Source organism: Cryptomeria japonica, chromosome 1 (genome assembly GCF_030272615.1).
Source record: "Cryptomeria japonica chromosome 1, Sugi_1.0, whole genome shotgun sequence".
Taxonomy (NCBI): domain Eukaryota; kingdom Viridiplantae; phylum Streptophyta; class Pinopsida; order Cupressales; family Cupressaceae; genus Cryptomeria; species Cryptomeria japonica.
The window spans coordinates 631,447,642-631,463,296 of record NC_081405.1 but is presented as its reverse complement, the minus strand read 5'-3'; the positions used below and the strand labels follow the sequence as shown (position 1 = coordinate 631,463,296).

Genomic DNA, 15,655 nt, shown 5'->3' with positions numbered 1-15,655 from the left:
TCTAAAGGCTGCCAATGAAGAAGCTATCTGTGGTAAATCAAGGAATGTCAGAAAGTTCAGATTCAATGATTGGGACACAGAAATGGAGAGGAATTGGTCTCTCAAAAATGTTATCTTCCATTATCCCAAAAAGAGAATTGACAGGGAAAATGTCAGGTGGGCCAAGCCTCATAGCAATTGGGTAAAACTCAACTTTGACGGGGCCTGCAGAGGCAATCCGGGGCAAGCCGGATATGGTGCAGTTATTCGGAACGAGGATGGGAATATTTTGTCAGGTACCTACGGACATATTGGATGTGCCACAAATAATGAAGCAGAACTTAGAGCCCTCGAGGCTAGTATGCTGCTTTGCAAACAAAAGGGATTAACTAATGTACAGATCGAAGGTGATTCACAGATAATTATAAATGGAGTGATTAACTCTAGATTTACAAACTGGAAATTGGCTAAATGGCTCCCACGCATACACACTCTCCTGCAAACAATCAGACCATATGAAATTTCTCACATCCATCGAGAAGGTAATCGATTGGCAAATCTTTTTGCCAATTTGGGTGTCAACTCGGATGTGGCAGAAGTGTCAGTAGATCCCATATCAATAAGCATGGAGATTACGGAACTATGCAGAAAAGACTTGATGGAAAGAAAACATGATGGGGCTGGATAATGCCTCTTGTCCCAAGGCCTGTGAATGTAGAATAGGTGGCAGAGGTTGAGCACAACCTTAGCAGACTAGCTACACAAACTTACAGTGCCGACGGCCTAAGATGCATGTGATTGACAAGAAATGCTAGTAGGACAGTTTTGGGTAGGCTATGCGATCAAGGTTGTTTTGGCATGTGAGGTTTCATATGGATCCTTCTAGATGTCGCAAAACCTATTAATTGGCTTCCCCCAAGGCTCGGCCTCATGACCTAATAAAGTTGAGTGTAGATCAGATTCCTGGGTGTAAGAGAGTTGGTTACTATCTTGGTCTATGGCATACTTTGGCAACATTGGGTGCATGAACTGCGAGGAAACACTTGATGCCCAACTCCGCAATCTGTTTATCTCAGAGGAGTATGCATATGAGGCAATTAAAGGTCTGGTGGGGATTACACTCAACTTCGACCGTCACTGGTGCGACTCCAATATCTATGAAGTTGTTCTTATGCCACTAGTGGACGTCATCGAATCCAGGGAGAGCGTCGTGGAGCGGTTGTGTGGCTTTGTTAAGACTGTTAATGGGAACTACATCGCCGACTCCATTTTAAGCCTGCCGGAGAACGTATGGATCAGTATCCTGAAGACATACTTTCAGTCGGACGTATTCCTGCCCACGGATTCTGAGGATGAAGAGGAGGAGAGTGAGGATGAAGGGAGTGATGAGTCCAACGACAGTAAGAGAAACAGGGCAGAACGCAAGCGTTTGGAGAGGGAAGAATTAAAGGAGATGATGAGGACATTCGGAGAAAATGCTTTTGAAGTCTTCAGGTGTGTCGTACTGAATGGGGATATGGCTCCTTTCTGCAGAGTGACAAACTCTGAAACTTGGTGGTTCTCGGCTGGAGCAACAGAAACAGTAATCAATGTTGGAGAGTTTGCGGGGGTCATCTTGCAAACTCTTAATGGCGGGGCATAATGCAGATCAGGATTTGGACTGACTCTGTCCTTGACGTATTGTTCACACAGCCAAAATATGTATGCAGGGGTTGGTTAGTGTTGTGACGTTTTCACACATCGCCCCATTGCAAATGGGGACCCCTGTTTTTTGCTTTTTAGGGTTGTTTTTTTTTTTTTTTTTTAAAGAGGTCTTTTAGAGTTTTGTCAGTTGGCTTTTGCAATTTTGAGTGCTATCGGGAAGATCAATAGGATAGCAAGTCCGGCTTGAGTGATGTCCTGATCCTGAAATTTGGCTAAATCTGAAAGTCCTGATCCTGAAATTTGGCTAAGTCTGAAGACTTGATCCTGAAAATTTGGCTAAGTCTGGAATGTCCTGATCCTGAAATTTGACTAAGTCTAGAAACTAAAAAACCTCAAAAAACTAGATTTTGCAATATAACTCCTGGAGGTCTGAAACCACTCTCAAACATCCTGAAAGTATATATGGAATATAACTTAAAGTATATATTCCATAAAAATTATCCTGATAGAGAGTTCAAAAGTCAAATTTCGCTCCTGTCCTTCACTGAGGATCCAGAGCGAATTTCGCTCCTGTCCCTCTCCAAGGGACCAAGGCAAAGCGCTCCTGTCCCTCACCAAGGGTCCAGGGCGAAAAGGCTTATTTGAGTAATTCCTGACCTTGTTTGGTCAAATTGGAACATCAAAGGCATGGTGAAGGACGAAATGAGCATTATAGAGCATCCAGACTTGATCAAAGACAATGAAATGATGGAGTTTTTGTCTACAAAGGTAAAAGTGCTCCTGTCCCTCACCAAGGGACCAGAGCGATTTTCTTTATATACACATTTTTAGACCTTTCTTAGACTTGAACTCTTATTCACGGCATGTAACAAGATGATATCTTCCTTAGCCAAGACATTTCATGGTGAAAAGTGAAGCATTTTGGCCTAGAAGACAAAATTCGCTCCTGTCCCTCACTGAAGGACCGGAGCTTGAATTTCAAACTTGCACTGTTCTTGCAGGATCAAGACAATTTTATGATTTGAAGAGGCCAAGGAAAACATGATTTATCCATTGAATATAATTTGGAAGGTTAACAAAGGACGGATAAGCTTGGATTTGCAAAATCGCTCCTGTCCCTCTCCAAGGGACCAAGGCGAAAAACCTAATATCCAGTCCTTCTCGCCAAGTTTGGACAAATCTAAGCCAAGGCACGAATTTGAAATGATGTTTAAAATGCCTTGAGGTTGATATGATCAAGAATTTGCGCAATGGATGCAAAAGGCGCTCCTGTCCCTCACTGAAGGACCAGGGCAAAAATCTCTAGAACATCAATTTTGCCTTGCAAAAAACGAGTTGAACATGCACTAAAGGGACGAAAGGGATCATTGCTAGCCCCACAACGTGAATTGGCAATTAAAAAAATGAAGGATTGAGGACAAAAGTGAAAAGGCGCTCCTGTCCCTCTCCAAGGGACCAGAGCGAAGTTATTGGCATTCACTATTTTCTACTTGGGCGTTAATATCCTCCAAATCGCATGAAATGCCAAAATCATCAACTTCGAAATATTTGAAAAATTTAAATTAAATTGGCATTTAATAAATTAATTTTGGGCCTCAAAAAATCAAATTTCTATTATAAAGGCATTTAAAATTAATTTTTGTGAAATAAAAAATTAAAAGTTGAGCGCACAAGGCATTATTTTGTCTTTATTTATCAAGTCGGCCTTCTTCTTAGTGATTTTTTTATATTTTATTTTTTGGCTTATTTTGTCAAGTCGGCCTATGGGAGATGTAGAAGGTGAGCGCTCTATATATTGGAGGTGTTGTTTCACAATTCAAATCATTCAATCATCCTTTCAAGTGCGAAATTGGAGAGCAATTTGAGGAGCGAAATCCACAGGAGTGGAGCGAATTTCTACTAAGTGTGGAGAAGCTAGTGGAGGGCGAAATTCATCTTGAAAGCTATTGGAGAGGCGAATTTCTAGCTAGATTGGAGGATAATTTCCAGATTTTTTTGAAGACATTTGAAGGCGAATTTCCAAATTTTTGAAGAGGCTAGTGGAGTTTATTCTTTTTCAAACTAGAGGAGGCGTACTTCATCCAAGGAAGGACTATAAATCTTGCCCAACAAAATCCGGTCCTCTTCCTTCATTTTTCAAGGTTTTGTACTTAAATACTCAAAGGGAAGGTATGAAGAATCATTTTTTGAAGTTCTTATTCAAGACTTATTATGATCCCATTGCAATTTTGTAAAGTCTAAGTCTTGAAGATCCAAATTCCATTCATTATTAATTTGAAAATGTGTAGTTCTTGATTTATCATGACTTTTTTCAAGTTAATATCTTAAGTTTTACCGTTGAAAGGTCTTAAATTTCATGCTTTGAGGTTTGATGCTCAAAAATCTAACTTTAATATTTTGTGTAGGCATCAAATGGAGATCCCGGAGTTGTAAAATCAAGCCAGATCAAGGACGGTCTCCTCCAAGGACGATCAAGCAAGGACAAGGGCGACCTCCTCCAGCCTAGCATCGACAAGGACGGCCTTCTTTGGACTAACGTCATCAAGGGCGACTTCTCCAATCCAGTATTCCAAGGCGAGGTACATCAATCATCCTGCACATCAAGGACACAAGAAGTTAGAACAAGGGTTCGTTGAAGAAGTAGATAGTTCCAGATGAATTAATTAAAGCTAGCTTCTCAACAACATCAAGTTGAATATTTACCAAGTTACAAGTGTCAGACGAGGTGGCATCCTAGTCATCACTTCTCCAGTCAGTGTGGTCCACCTCAGCATTTCCAGATTCAATGTACCTAACTCATGGAAGGTGGCACAAACTCCGATGTACCTACCCCAGCTATCCATTGGTGGAATTTTCTAGAGAGGACATGTGTCCAAGCAATACAATTTTATCATTGGTCAAGCATTAAATGTTATGTAATGGTTGTAACAAACCCTAATTAGGGTTTTCATTGTTGAATCTTGGCCATTGATCTCGAATTGATCTAAGCCATCGAATTGTATTAAGGGCACTATATAAGCCCTGGCATTTCATTTTGTAAAGGCAGATAGTTAGAATATAGTTGGAAGCAGTTAGAAGACAGATAGAGAGTAGTTAGAAGGTGATTAGCTAGTTGATAGAATAGCAATTAGAGTAGAGTAGAGAGAGAAGGCAAAGATTGTTGCCAAGATGTTGTTGTAAAAGACTTGTAACTTCATTGAAGAAATGGTGAAATTTATGGGTCGATTCGACAATTTGCATGGTCTCTATCCTTCTCGTATTTGATTTCATGTTATTAGATGAGTGGAAGAAATGTGCTTGATTGATGGTGGAATTCGTATATCCATACTACTAGCAGTTTGTTGATTGCAGACTTGCCTTGTGTAGTCAACTGGAATCATTTAGCTTAAGCTTAACTTCAATTGTCGCTTCTTCATTGATATGCATCAACCTGATGGTGTCTATGCCTGCAGTGATGATTTGAACATCATAAAGCTTTCCTTCGAAGATCGCACTAACCTTGTGGAGATGTTCCTGTGATGTCAAAACAAGACTTAGTTAGAATTTCATCAAAGATCATTCATTGTTCTTACATTCTTAGTGTTAGGATTAGATCCTTTCCTCGCCCTCATCTTTTTTCCTTTTTTCAAGTCAAAGATAGTAAAATCTTGTGTTCCAACAAATATTCAAAGCAGATCAGACATTCAATCATCAAATGTAAGTCCCCTTATGATTCCAGCAAATCACATCATACCACAAAGAGCTTATCCACACGTAGAGACCCTACATCGAAGAACCTTGGAGTCATCCTGATTGATCCTTTTTCGCGACATCTTCAGCAATCAGAGGCTTTACTCAAGAGAGGATAAGGTACCCTTTAGGTATTTTATTCTGTGTTTGATAGTGTACAAAATAAACGTCAACAGTTAGGTAGCAAAGTAGACTGTGGGGTTGGATAATTAGTATGTGTCTGTTCAGAATTTGTATACAGGGGTTAGATAGGTAGAAAGATAAACTGTGGTCTTGCTATCAGGCTTGATGCCTTTTTGTAAACCTTTTTGGAAATTAATATAAGGGTGCTATCCCCTTTAATGATAGCTCTTACCATTAAAAATAAATAAAAAATCAACAAAAGCAAAGATTAATTATACCAACATTTGATATTCACCATCTTGACATAATCACTTAAATTTTTAACCATAATCACCTAGAGGCAGTAAATGAGAACTGGAATGAAAATCCATGATTTAAAAACATGGCATGGGGGTGGATCAGAGATGGATATATTTTCAACCACTTCAGTGCACGTAGACATCTTAATCCTTTTAGTTATTTCTATTCTAACCACTAACTCATTTGGATTTGATTAGAAAAGATTCTGCTAAGAAGTAATTCGTACATTTTTATGAAAATAGATATCAAATTATAAGTATTTCTACTGTATTTTTTTAATTCTTTTAGTTCCTTTCGACCAAATATCATTACTTGAGGAAATTAAGTAATGTAATTGAGATGATATAAATAAGAAAATTGTACAGGAAGTCTCCCAATTTTCAAGGGAAACATATAGAGACGTGAAGAAACTTCATCTTAAGTCTCCTGATATCCGAAGACATCCTTGTATTTATCTCCAAGATGGGAGTGCATTTCTGATATGGGAGACAAGTGCCAAGGGTTAAAACGTGTCTCTCCAGGTAACTATGATCATCAATATTTTGATTCTCACTGAACCTCAGAAGTTACAAGCAACCAGAGGTTATAAGTTTGATTCATGAAACTACTAAAAAATCATAAATTGTACTAAATTATTCTGGCAAAAGAATAGACGAAAACAATAAGAACTCATGGAAAATAATACAACTAACAAAATTTTATATTTCGACACAAAAAACAGTGGTAATAAACAAGAATATAGTCAAGGGGTTAAGAGTTCAATCCCTCACAATGCCCCAAAATTATCATCAACAGCTCACACATCTTCAGTTTGCGTCGTATCTAAAAATACCTAAATTGTACTAAATTATTTTGGAAAAATCACAGGGGAAGCAGTAAAACTAAAAACTCATGGAAAATATAGCAACAAATTTTTTTAACTTCAGAACAAAAATTCACGATAAGAAATGTCAGTTATGAGACAGAATACTCATGAAGTATGGTCAAGTAATTAGGAATTCAGATCTCCGTAATGCCGCAAAATTGTATGCTAAAGAATCTTCAAGAGTTCAATTCTCATAAATGTCAGACTTAACAAGTAATCTGGGAAATTTAATTCGCACGAGTACAAAAAAATTATATATTGTTCTTAATTGCTTTAGAAAAACAGTAAAAATTCATGGAAAAGTAGCAATTAAAAGAAACTTTTTACTTCTGAACAAAAAATACCAGCAATGACCAGAGTGTTCACAAAGTGAATATGGTCCATTTGTTACATGTTTAATTCTCTGCAATGCTGCAAATTTACATGCCACATACTGTCTACAGTTCAGTTCCGATTAAAATCACAGGCTTCTCGAACAATCAGAGGTCATAAGTTCAATTTGGAAATGATATGGATTCGCAGAACTAGTAAAAGCTCGTGGAAAATATCAGGTGGCCGTTATGAAAATTATAGCGATCAACAGAATTTTTTAGTTCAAGACAAAATTATTATTTCTGGAAATAATATTTAAAGTAGGTATACTTGAGAGTGCCCCTGAATTTAACTTAACTGTGTGATAAAAATTTTCATAACATTTTTATCACTCTCCATGATCCATCCTTAGGATGAAGAAGTGCTAACCAAGTGGCACGAGTTCTTCACAATGTACTACAGCACGTACTTGTTAACAATTCAGTTCTCAATAAATTTCAGACTTCGCAAGTATTTGGATGCCATAAGTTCGATTTGCACAACTACTTAAAATTAATAGCATAGACTTGACTGCTCTGGCCAAATTCCATGGAAAAGCAAACATAATTCAAGGAAAATATAGCAACTAACAATGTTCCACTTCAAAACAAAAAAACCAGTAATGAGCGCAAACGCATAGTGTTAAATTGTCTAAGCAGTTTGGTCCAGAAGACTTTAACAAACAGAATATTCCTAAAGTATGGCCAAGTGGACACACGCTCAATTGACGATAAATAACAGGCTTCGCGAGCAATTGGAGGTCATAAGTTCGATTCACATAACTTTCAAACAAAAAATCCATACCTCCTTAACTCGTGCTTAATTTTGCTGAAATAATACGAAAAACAAAAGATCAGAGCTAGGGTTTAAAAAAACTTACGTGTTCGAGCAAGTTTTTGATGTACTTTATTTATCTTCTGAATAATGGCGTCCTGCTCTCTTCTGTTGTAAAACATGGTTTTGAGGTTTTGGTTGGCGCTCTCGTAGACCGCCATATTCGTCAGACAAATTTAGCAAACGAGCTAAAAGAATCTTCCTGCTTGCAGAAAATTTGTTCCAGAAATGCTACTGAAAATCGGTAGGCGGGAAGTTCGGCAGAGAAGAAAAACAGAGCTCTGTAGCAGAGGTGGAAAAAATGGCTTTAAAATTTTGGGTGGCACGCTTGGCAATTAAAAAAACTGGGTTACTGTTGCAAAATTGGGGGCCACATGCTTTACATGAGTGCATCATAATGGTTCTGTCCACATATTCTAGAGGGTTTGAAATAATAAGACCATGGCGGAGGGGAATGTAGTAGTATATCCAAACGTGTGACTGTAAATCTTAAATTTTGAAGGTGTCTTTTATGGAGGCGAAAATTTGCACTCTTATAGTGTATTTACAAGATCATTGTAAATACATTATGGGTGCAAATTTTTGCCCCCATAGCCATTTCGATTTTGAAGGTTATAAGGAAATGTGATTGGAATTGAACACTTCAATGTTGGTAAAAGGGTAGAATAGAATCAAACATAAGATTTCTAAAGGGTATTACTAATTATGAAAAATTGAAAAAAAAAATTGTGCCTTGTAACTTTATATTATTTTGGCATTAACAATTTGTCTCGAGTAATTTTATATAATTTTGGCATTCACTAACAATGTTCAAATAACCAGATAATGTAAGGTCTAGATTTATTATAAAGAGGTTGAAGTGTATGTACATTGTCTCATATCAGAGTCATTTGAGCCTCTTTATTGAATTTCCTTTCTCCCAAAGGATTGAAATCATAAAATATATGTATGTATGTTATGATATTAATGTAAGGATACAAATGAGTAGTTTTTGAGTCAAACTCATTAACCCATATTTCCTAAGTGGTGGTTATGTAATATCCCTTGTGGAATCTCCTCTAATTTGCAATTGATTGAGTTGTTTGTGCCTCTGGTTCTTATGGTCTTGAATGAAAATATAGATTGCACCCCATACAATTCCACACTACATAAGCACCTCTACTTTAAGTTGGTTGGAGAACTCCTTTAGCTTTCACTCGCTTGCTTGCTTGGCTTGCCTTATCAGCCTCACTTTTATCCTTTTTCAACCCTGTTGATTGTCTGGCTCATGTACACCTACACCTCGCAGAGACATTCACACCTCGCACTAGCATCCCACGACATGCAATCTGAAAGTGGCCATTGGAGTGTTACGCTTGCTATTGGTAGTAGTTGTAACACCTCTTGCAATGCACACCAACATCAATTTTCCTTATGGGTTGCACATCTCACCTTTTTGGGCTTCATTTTGCTCTCTAATGGATATAATCACCCACTCATGCATTGTCACATCAATCTTTTTGCTCTATGACATTTTTAAGTTGATGCAGGAGCATCTGAGTAGTTCATCCAGTTGGAGCAGTTAGCAGTGGAGTTGCTTGGAGATTGTTACATTTCTTCATGTTTGTGGATTTTGAGTTGCAGATTTGGATTTAGCTTTTGGAGTTTGTTATCTTAAAAATATTCGAGATTCATAGCATTTGGATTTGATTCTGGTACTGTTCTGGTATTGGTGTGTTCTTACCGGTTGGTCTTGGAGTGTGTGGAGCGGAGCAGAGTAGGGTTATGGATGGTTTATGTAAATTGTGGATCATTAAGAGATGTTGTTTTGGGCTTGACCGATGTTCTTGGAGGTCTGTGTGAAGTTCTAAGCATTCTTGGAAGTGTTCTTGGTGATTTGAGCCGACATATTATTGTTTGCACGTTTCATTATGAACGGGTGGATCTTTGGCTGACTTGATTTAGTTGTTGCTTGCGGATGGTATAAAGAGGAAGTTTGAAGATTCATTTGGGTGACAAAGGTCTGAGGAAGAAGAGATCCAGAGCAGATGTAGTTTCCGGAGAGATTATGGTTTGGGGGGGCTGAAGTCAGGAGGGACTAAGGTCTGAATCAGTGCAAAACAGTGCAGACTAGTACCGAAGGCCGAATTGTTGACCAGATGATCTATGGATCATAGATTTGAGTTGTAATAAATATTTTGTAATCCTAGGCTACGGTCCAGCATGTGTAAAGCCTAAGGGCATATGTAATTCATTAAACTTTTATAAGGATTGCTTTTTCTGTTTTCTCGGTTATATCTTGTGTTGTGGGAATCGGTTGTCGGTATCTTTCATGTTGATTGTGTTTAGGCTGCAAGGTAGGGTTGTCCTTCATTGGATCTCCCTACCTTGTCTGCATCAAAAGCTCTCTTGGCTCTCTTCATTTTTATTTTTTACTTTTTACTCAAGACTCCATCACCATCGCCATTTCTTTGTGCTTTAAATGGTTTTGTGCTTCTTCTTCACTCCAACAAGCTCTCTAATTTTGGGGTTTGAAAGAGGAGGTTCTTCCCTCTTGTTATTGTATTTCATCATTTTAATCTCCATAGAATATCAATTATCTCGTTCATTTTGTATCTTATTGATCATATTATCCAATCTAGCTATATGTTGAGGTGGAAACACCAAAATGAGGGTCTAACTATGGCAAACCTCTAAAACACAGCCCCAACATTTTCATCTTCTTGTCTTGTGTGCAAGTTATTGGAGAAGAGTCATCTTTTCTAGAGGCTTCATTCATGGACCCATTGTAAGCATTTTCTTCCTTTCCCTTTGTCTTTTCACTTCAAATTTGTAATTAATTAACTTTTGTTATTCGTCTATCACATTTAAGTACATCAAAATTCATGTACTTGTCACTCTGCATTTTTTGCTACAGAACTCCATCTATCTGGATGTCAATGCATCACATTATTGTCCATGACCTGCACGTGTGTCCTTGGGTAGAGAGATAGTGAAGATCGCAAAAAGATCTCTCTGACTTGTACTCTCAAATTCTGCAATTAAAACTTTGTTATCTACTAGCACTTAACAACTACCACACTTTTTGCTTATCCTGAGTGGAGGGGTAGATTAAGTGAGTCCTCGAGAGGTTTCCAAATGCCTTTTTAAGTGGTTTATTTTTTCCTCTATATTTTGGTGAACCTGGCATGAAGGCTTATCTCTAATTTATTAATTCATTTCAAAACACTTTAACACTCTCCTTGAGCAATCATTTCAATACTTGTGTCAAGTTCTTCACTTGCACTCTTTCAAAGCTATCAAAAATTTGTAGAGATTGTCTATGATCTTAATGACCCATTCTGCCTCTGGGGTTGTTGTGAGGAGAACTTCTAGACCAAGTATCCCCCATCATTCATCAAACTTTATTTTTGCATCATCAAACCTTGCATCAAGTGTTGGCCTATATGTCAACATGGTCACTGTCACTTTGATCTTGCCCCCTAACCAGAGAACAAAATCTAATGATATATCCTTTACACCTGTGGATACTCCTTATAGTGGGCAGCTTGCTCCTTCATACATCCTTGCTAAGATAAATGGTCACACTATTACAAGTGTGATGATTTATCCTACATGCCAAGTTGATGTCATTATGAAGGAAGCTATATTCATTGCCCCTTAAATAGAATGATTAAAAAGATTCAAACATTCCAAACATAACTAAGGAAAAGGTCATTTGCTAAAATTTTCAAATCTTTATTATAATTATTACTATTGACAAATTACATCATTATTTATTGTAAGGTTTTTGACATAGAACGACTATTCGTCGTGGTCAAGAGGGGTATATCCCTTAGATTTATCAAAACTCATTTCTATAATCATGAGGGGTGGTTGCACTCATAGTTGTTCCCCCAAATCTATTGATTTGTTTTGAGGTTTAAGGAAGCTATATTCACTAGGTGTGTTCTTGGTGGGAGATGGTTCTTGAGACATGGTTGGAGGTATGTGAGATATGGTTTTAGCTACCTCTTTTAGCTCCTTTTTCTCTTGGCTAATGCATTTTACAACTTTGTTGCAAGCTTCATTGTAGCGAGCCATTCCTCCCCCTTGGTATTGTTTCCTTCTATGGTTTTAATTAGATATTCTCACTCTTTTCTTAGCTTTGAGGTACCTCTCAGTGCCAGGTTCAATAGCAATTTGCTTTGTCCTTACCATTCCATTACAGGAGCACTCAAACATTACTTAACTGTTGGCACTCACTTAAGAGTAGTTCCATTTGTCGATATTTGTTCCTCACCTTTTTCTACAATAAGCTCATACGTCCATGTGTTGAATGCAGTGCTCTAATACCACATGTAACATGCTAATTTCTAATCACTTAAGAAGTAAAACTAATTTACTCTTAACATGGTAAAAACCCCAAAAGTTAATAATTTCATACAAAAAAAAAAACTTTTAAATAAACATTTCAATAACATGATCATATACATATACACCATATGAAACATCAATGTGGAAATAAAACCTTTTATTCTCTCATTAAACTCAAAAGATTGCAAAGCATAAATAAGAAATATCAGTGTTAATCGCATTTGGATTGTATAACCGTCTCACAAGCCTCATCTAGTCAATTGCAAGAGGGAGGGCATCATTTGAGTGCTTTACCTCCAACCTCGTATCGATGATCCCCTGCACACCTTCCTACTAGAAGTGGCCCTATCCTTCACAGAGAGTATATACAATAGGAACCTACACCCAGCCATCTAAGTCATGTGTCGTGATCCACATAACCCGTCTAGCCATACTAATATAGACAAACTTCTAACTAAGTATGACCATATTGGAGGAATTATGGACCGAAAACACATGTGAACTGACTTGATGCCCAAATATTTTTAAAACAAAATAGTTGGGTGTTCACACACCTTTGACTCAACTTGGAAACTTGAAACATCATATGATTTAGATAGTTTTGACTCTCTAATCAAGTCACAATAATAGTCTCTAACGATCATAAAATTTCAATAGAATTCCTTCATCTATTCTAGACTCCCTCTTTGCTATATGAAATCTATATTTTGGGTTTTACACCCTTAGTCCATGCATACATAATTATAGTTTTCATTATAACTTATAAAACAAACATATAATCTTGCAACATAACTCTTCACTTGATTTACTCACTAAAACTCACGTTCTAAAGATTTTGGTTCCACGAAGGGTTGTCGTGCCTAGAACCTATTTACACAATGTTGCAACTTATTTGCAATATCATGCAACTTGAAATTGTGTGTGTGTAGTGTCTTTTTTTTTTGTGTGTGTAGTGTGTTGTGTGTGTGTAAACACACACACACACATGCATGTATGCACATGTATATACATATACATATGTATATATGTACACACACACATAGACATATATGTTGTATATGTATATGTATGTGTATGTATATGTGTACGTGTATATGTATATGTATATGTATATGTATATGTTGTCATGCCTGGAACCTATTTACACAATGTTGCAACTTATTTGCAATATCGTGCAACTTGAAATTGTGTGTGTGTGTAGTGTGTTATGCACACACACACACACACACACACACATGTATGTACATGCATATACATATACATATGTATATATATACACACACACACACACACACACACACATGTATGTACATGCATATACATATACATATGTATATATATACACACACATAGACACATATGTTGTATATGTATATGTATGTGTATGTGTATGTGTATGTGTATGTGTATGTGTATGTGTATGTGTATGTGTATGTGTATGTGTATGTGTATGTGTATGTGTATGTGTATGTGTATGTGTATGTGTATGTGTATGTGTATGTGTATGTGTATGTTTATGTGTGTGTATGTGTATATGTATATGTATATGTATATGTATATGTATATGTATATGTATACACACACACACCTAAATTTGATTGATTTTATTAATCGAATTTAATTGCTTTTGTCAAACTATTGACTAAATAATTGCATTATTTAATTAATTAATCTCTTGTTGAGCATTTTTATTAATTAATTCCTCACACCCTTTCCTTCTATTAAATAAAATAAATATGTCATGTATTTTATTTAGTTCATGTCACCTTTTTCTACAAGCCTTTTTATTTGAATTAAGTAATTCATATAATTCCATTTGGAGCACATGACTCCTAACTCTAACTCCCTTCTAACTCATCTCCTAAGCCTGGCCCACTAAGCAACCTTGGTTTTTAACCAACCTTATCCTTCTAACCAACCTTATCCCATGTGTGCACATTCATGATTTTCTAAATATTTCAAAAAGAATCAAATATTTGGGTGTTTCTCTGCCAAATGGACGTGTGGATCTTCTTCTACTTGTCATCATGAGTAATGACACTTGGTCTTGAAGAGGACATGTGTCATCTCTTGCATTGTCACTTGTCCTCAAGTGGGACATTTGGCACATCTCCAAAGCTTCCTCCTCTCTTCATCCGTGTCTATTTAATCCTTCCATTTTATTCACAAATTATCAACTCTTTTTCAGGCATATCGTCATAATGCAATTTTGCGTCCATAGTTAAGCATCCATCTTGCATCCAATTTAGCCTAACTTGCATCTCACATCAACCATCATGGAGAAGTTTCGAACATCCTTGGAAGCATAAAATCGAGCACACGTCAAACCGAAGGACCATCAAATCAGGGGATATTTAGAGTTTGTATTTTAATTGTTTACTATTTGTTCATCTAAATTTCCTTTTTAAAAGTGTCATAATCATGAGTGTAGACTTGATTAATTGCATAGGTTAGATTGTTATTTAATTTTTAATTATCTTATTTTACTCACAATTTCACACACACATTTTTTGCATGCCCAGTGGGACCCACTTCACGTGTCAAATCTCACATTTTATTGTTGTTTTAGTGTGTTGGTTTGCAAATTTTAGATTCTTGCTGAGAAAAAATGCAATATATTAGGTTGGTTTTTGCTTCAACGAAAGTCATTTCAGCTCCAACCTTACTTTCAAAAAATCGTTGGAACGTATTGTCAAACAACAAGAATGAGACTAAAACTGTGGGAATGCATTCCCATGGTCATATGGAAAGTATGCAATTTATATTTTAGTTATTTGGTTTATGTGAATTATTCTTGTTTTTATCTAAAAACAGTGAGTTTGTGGGTAAAAACAATGGTTTTGTGGCTAAAAGCAATGGGTTTGCATTAGTATAGGTGTCTCTGTGTTTTTCTTGCTCTTTGTTTTCTATTTTTTAGTTCTGCAAGTAATAGCGGGTTTGTACTATAGAATAGTGGGTTCATGGGCAAAATAGGGAAATAGTGGGTTTGTACCGTAGAACTATTAGAATGCCATTTTGTATTTTCTACACTATCACTAGAGTTTAAAATTTACCAAATTTTTAATAATCTACTAATCTATATGTCTGTTGTTTCTGCTAACATTTGTGCAAGTTCACTTGTAGAAGACCCGAATTCAAACTTTAACTTGTTTGTTGCAAGAATGTGTAATGCCCCAAAAAGGAACCCTTGAGGAAAGCAACTATTCACATAAATTAGGTCCTCTTGCAGGTTCCCCAATGTTGCTACTAAGGTAACGCTTTAAACAATAGATAATAAACTTAATCCATAATTAATAACATTACATTACAAAATGCACGAGCATGCATGTCCAACACTACGTTCCTTTTTAATCACCAAACTAATTGTTCCTATGATAACCTTTGCAAAGATATAATGATACATCTGATCACACAAGAGTGGTTAGTACCAACACCAACCCACTTAAAACACTAATCTAGAATTACACACTTTTTATTATTACATATTGTATTACA

General features: G+C 36.6%; 1 protein-coding gene across 3 annotated transcripts in view; it reads right to left on the bottom strand.

Annotated features, from left to right (window-relative positions):
• The window catches only part of LOC131042462 (SAGA-associated factor 29 homolog A), a 215,044-nt gene extending 206,698 nt beyond the window's left edge, over positions 1 to 8,346 (bottom strand). The window contains exon 1 of one of the 3 annotated variants that reach the window (XR_009105261.2): positions 7,872 to 8,341. Coding sequence is in view for 2 of the 3 variants with exons in the window: in XM_057975746.2 (XP_057831729.1) it covers positions 7,872 to 7,986 (115 nt within the window). In the remaining variant the exon portion in view is untranslated. Of the gene's footprint in view, positions 1 to 7,871 lie in introns of all 3 variants that reach the window. The other 2 variants (XM_057975746.2, XM_057975745.2) reach the window with 2 other exon arrangements.
• Positions 8,347 to 15,655: the final 7,309 nt, after the last annotated feature.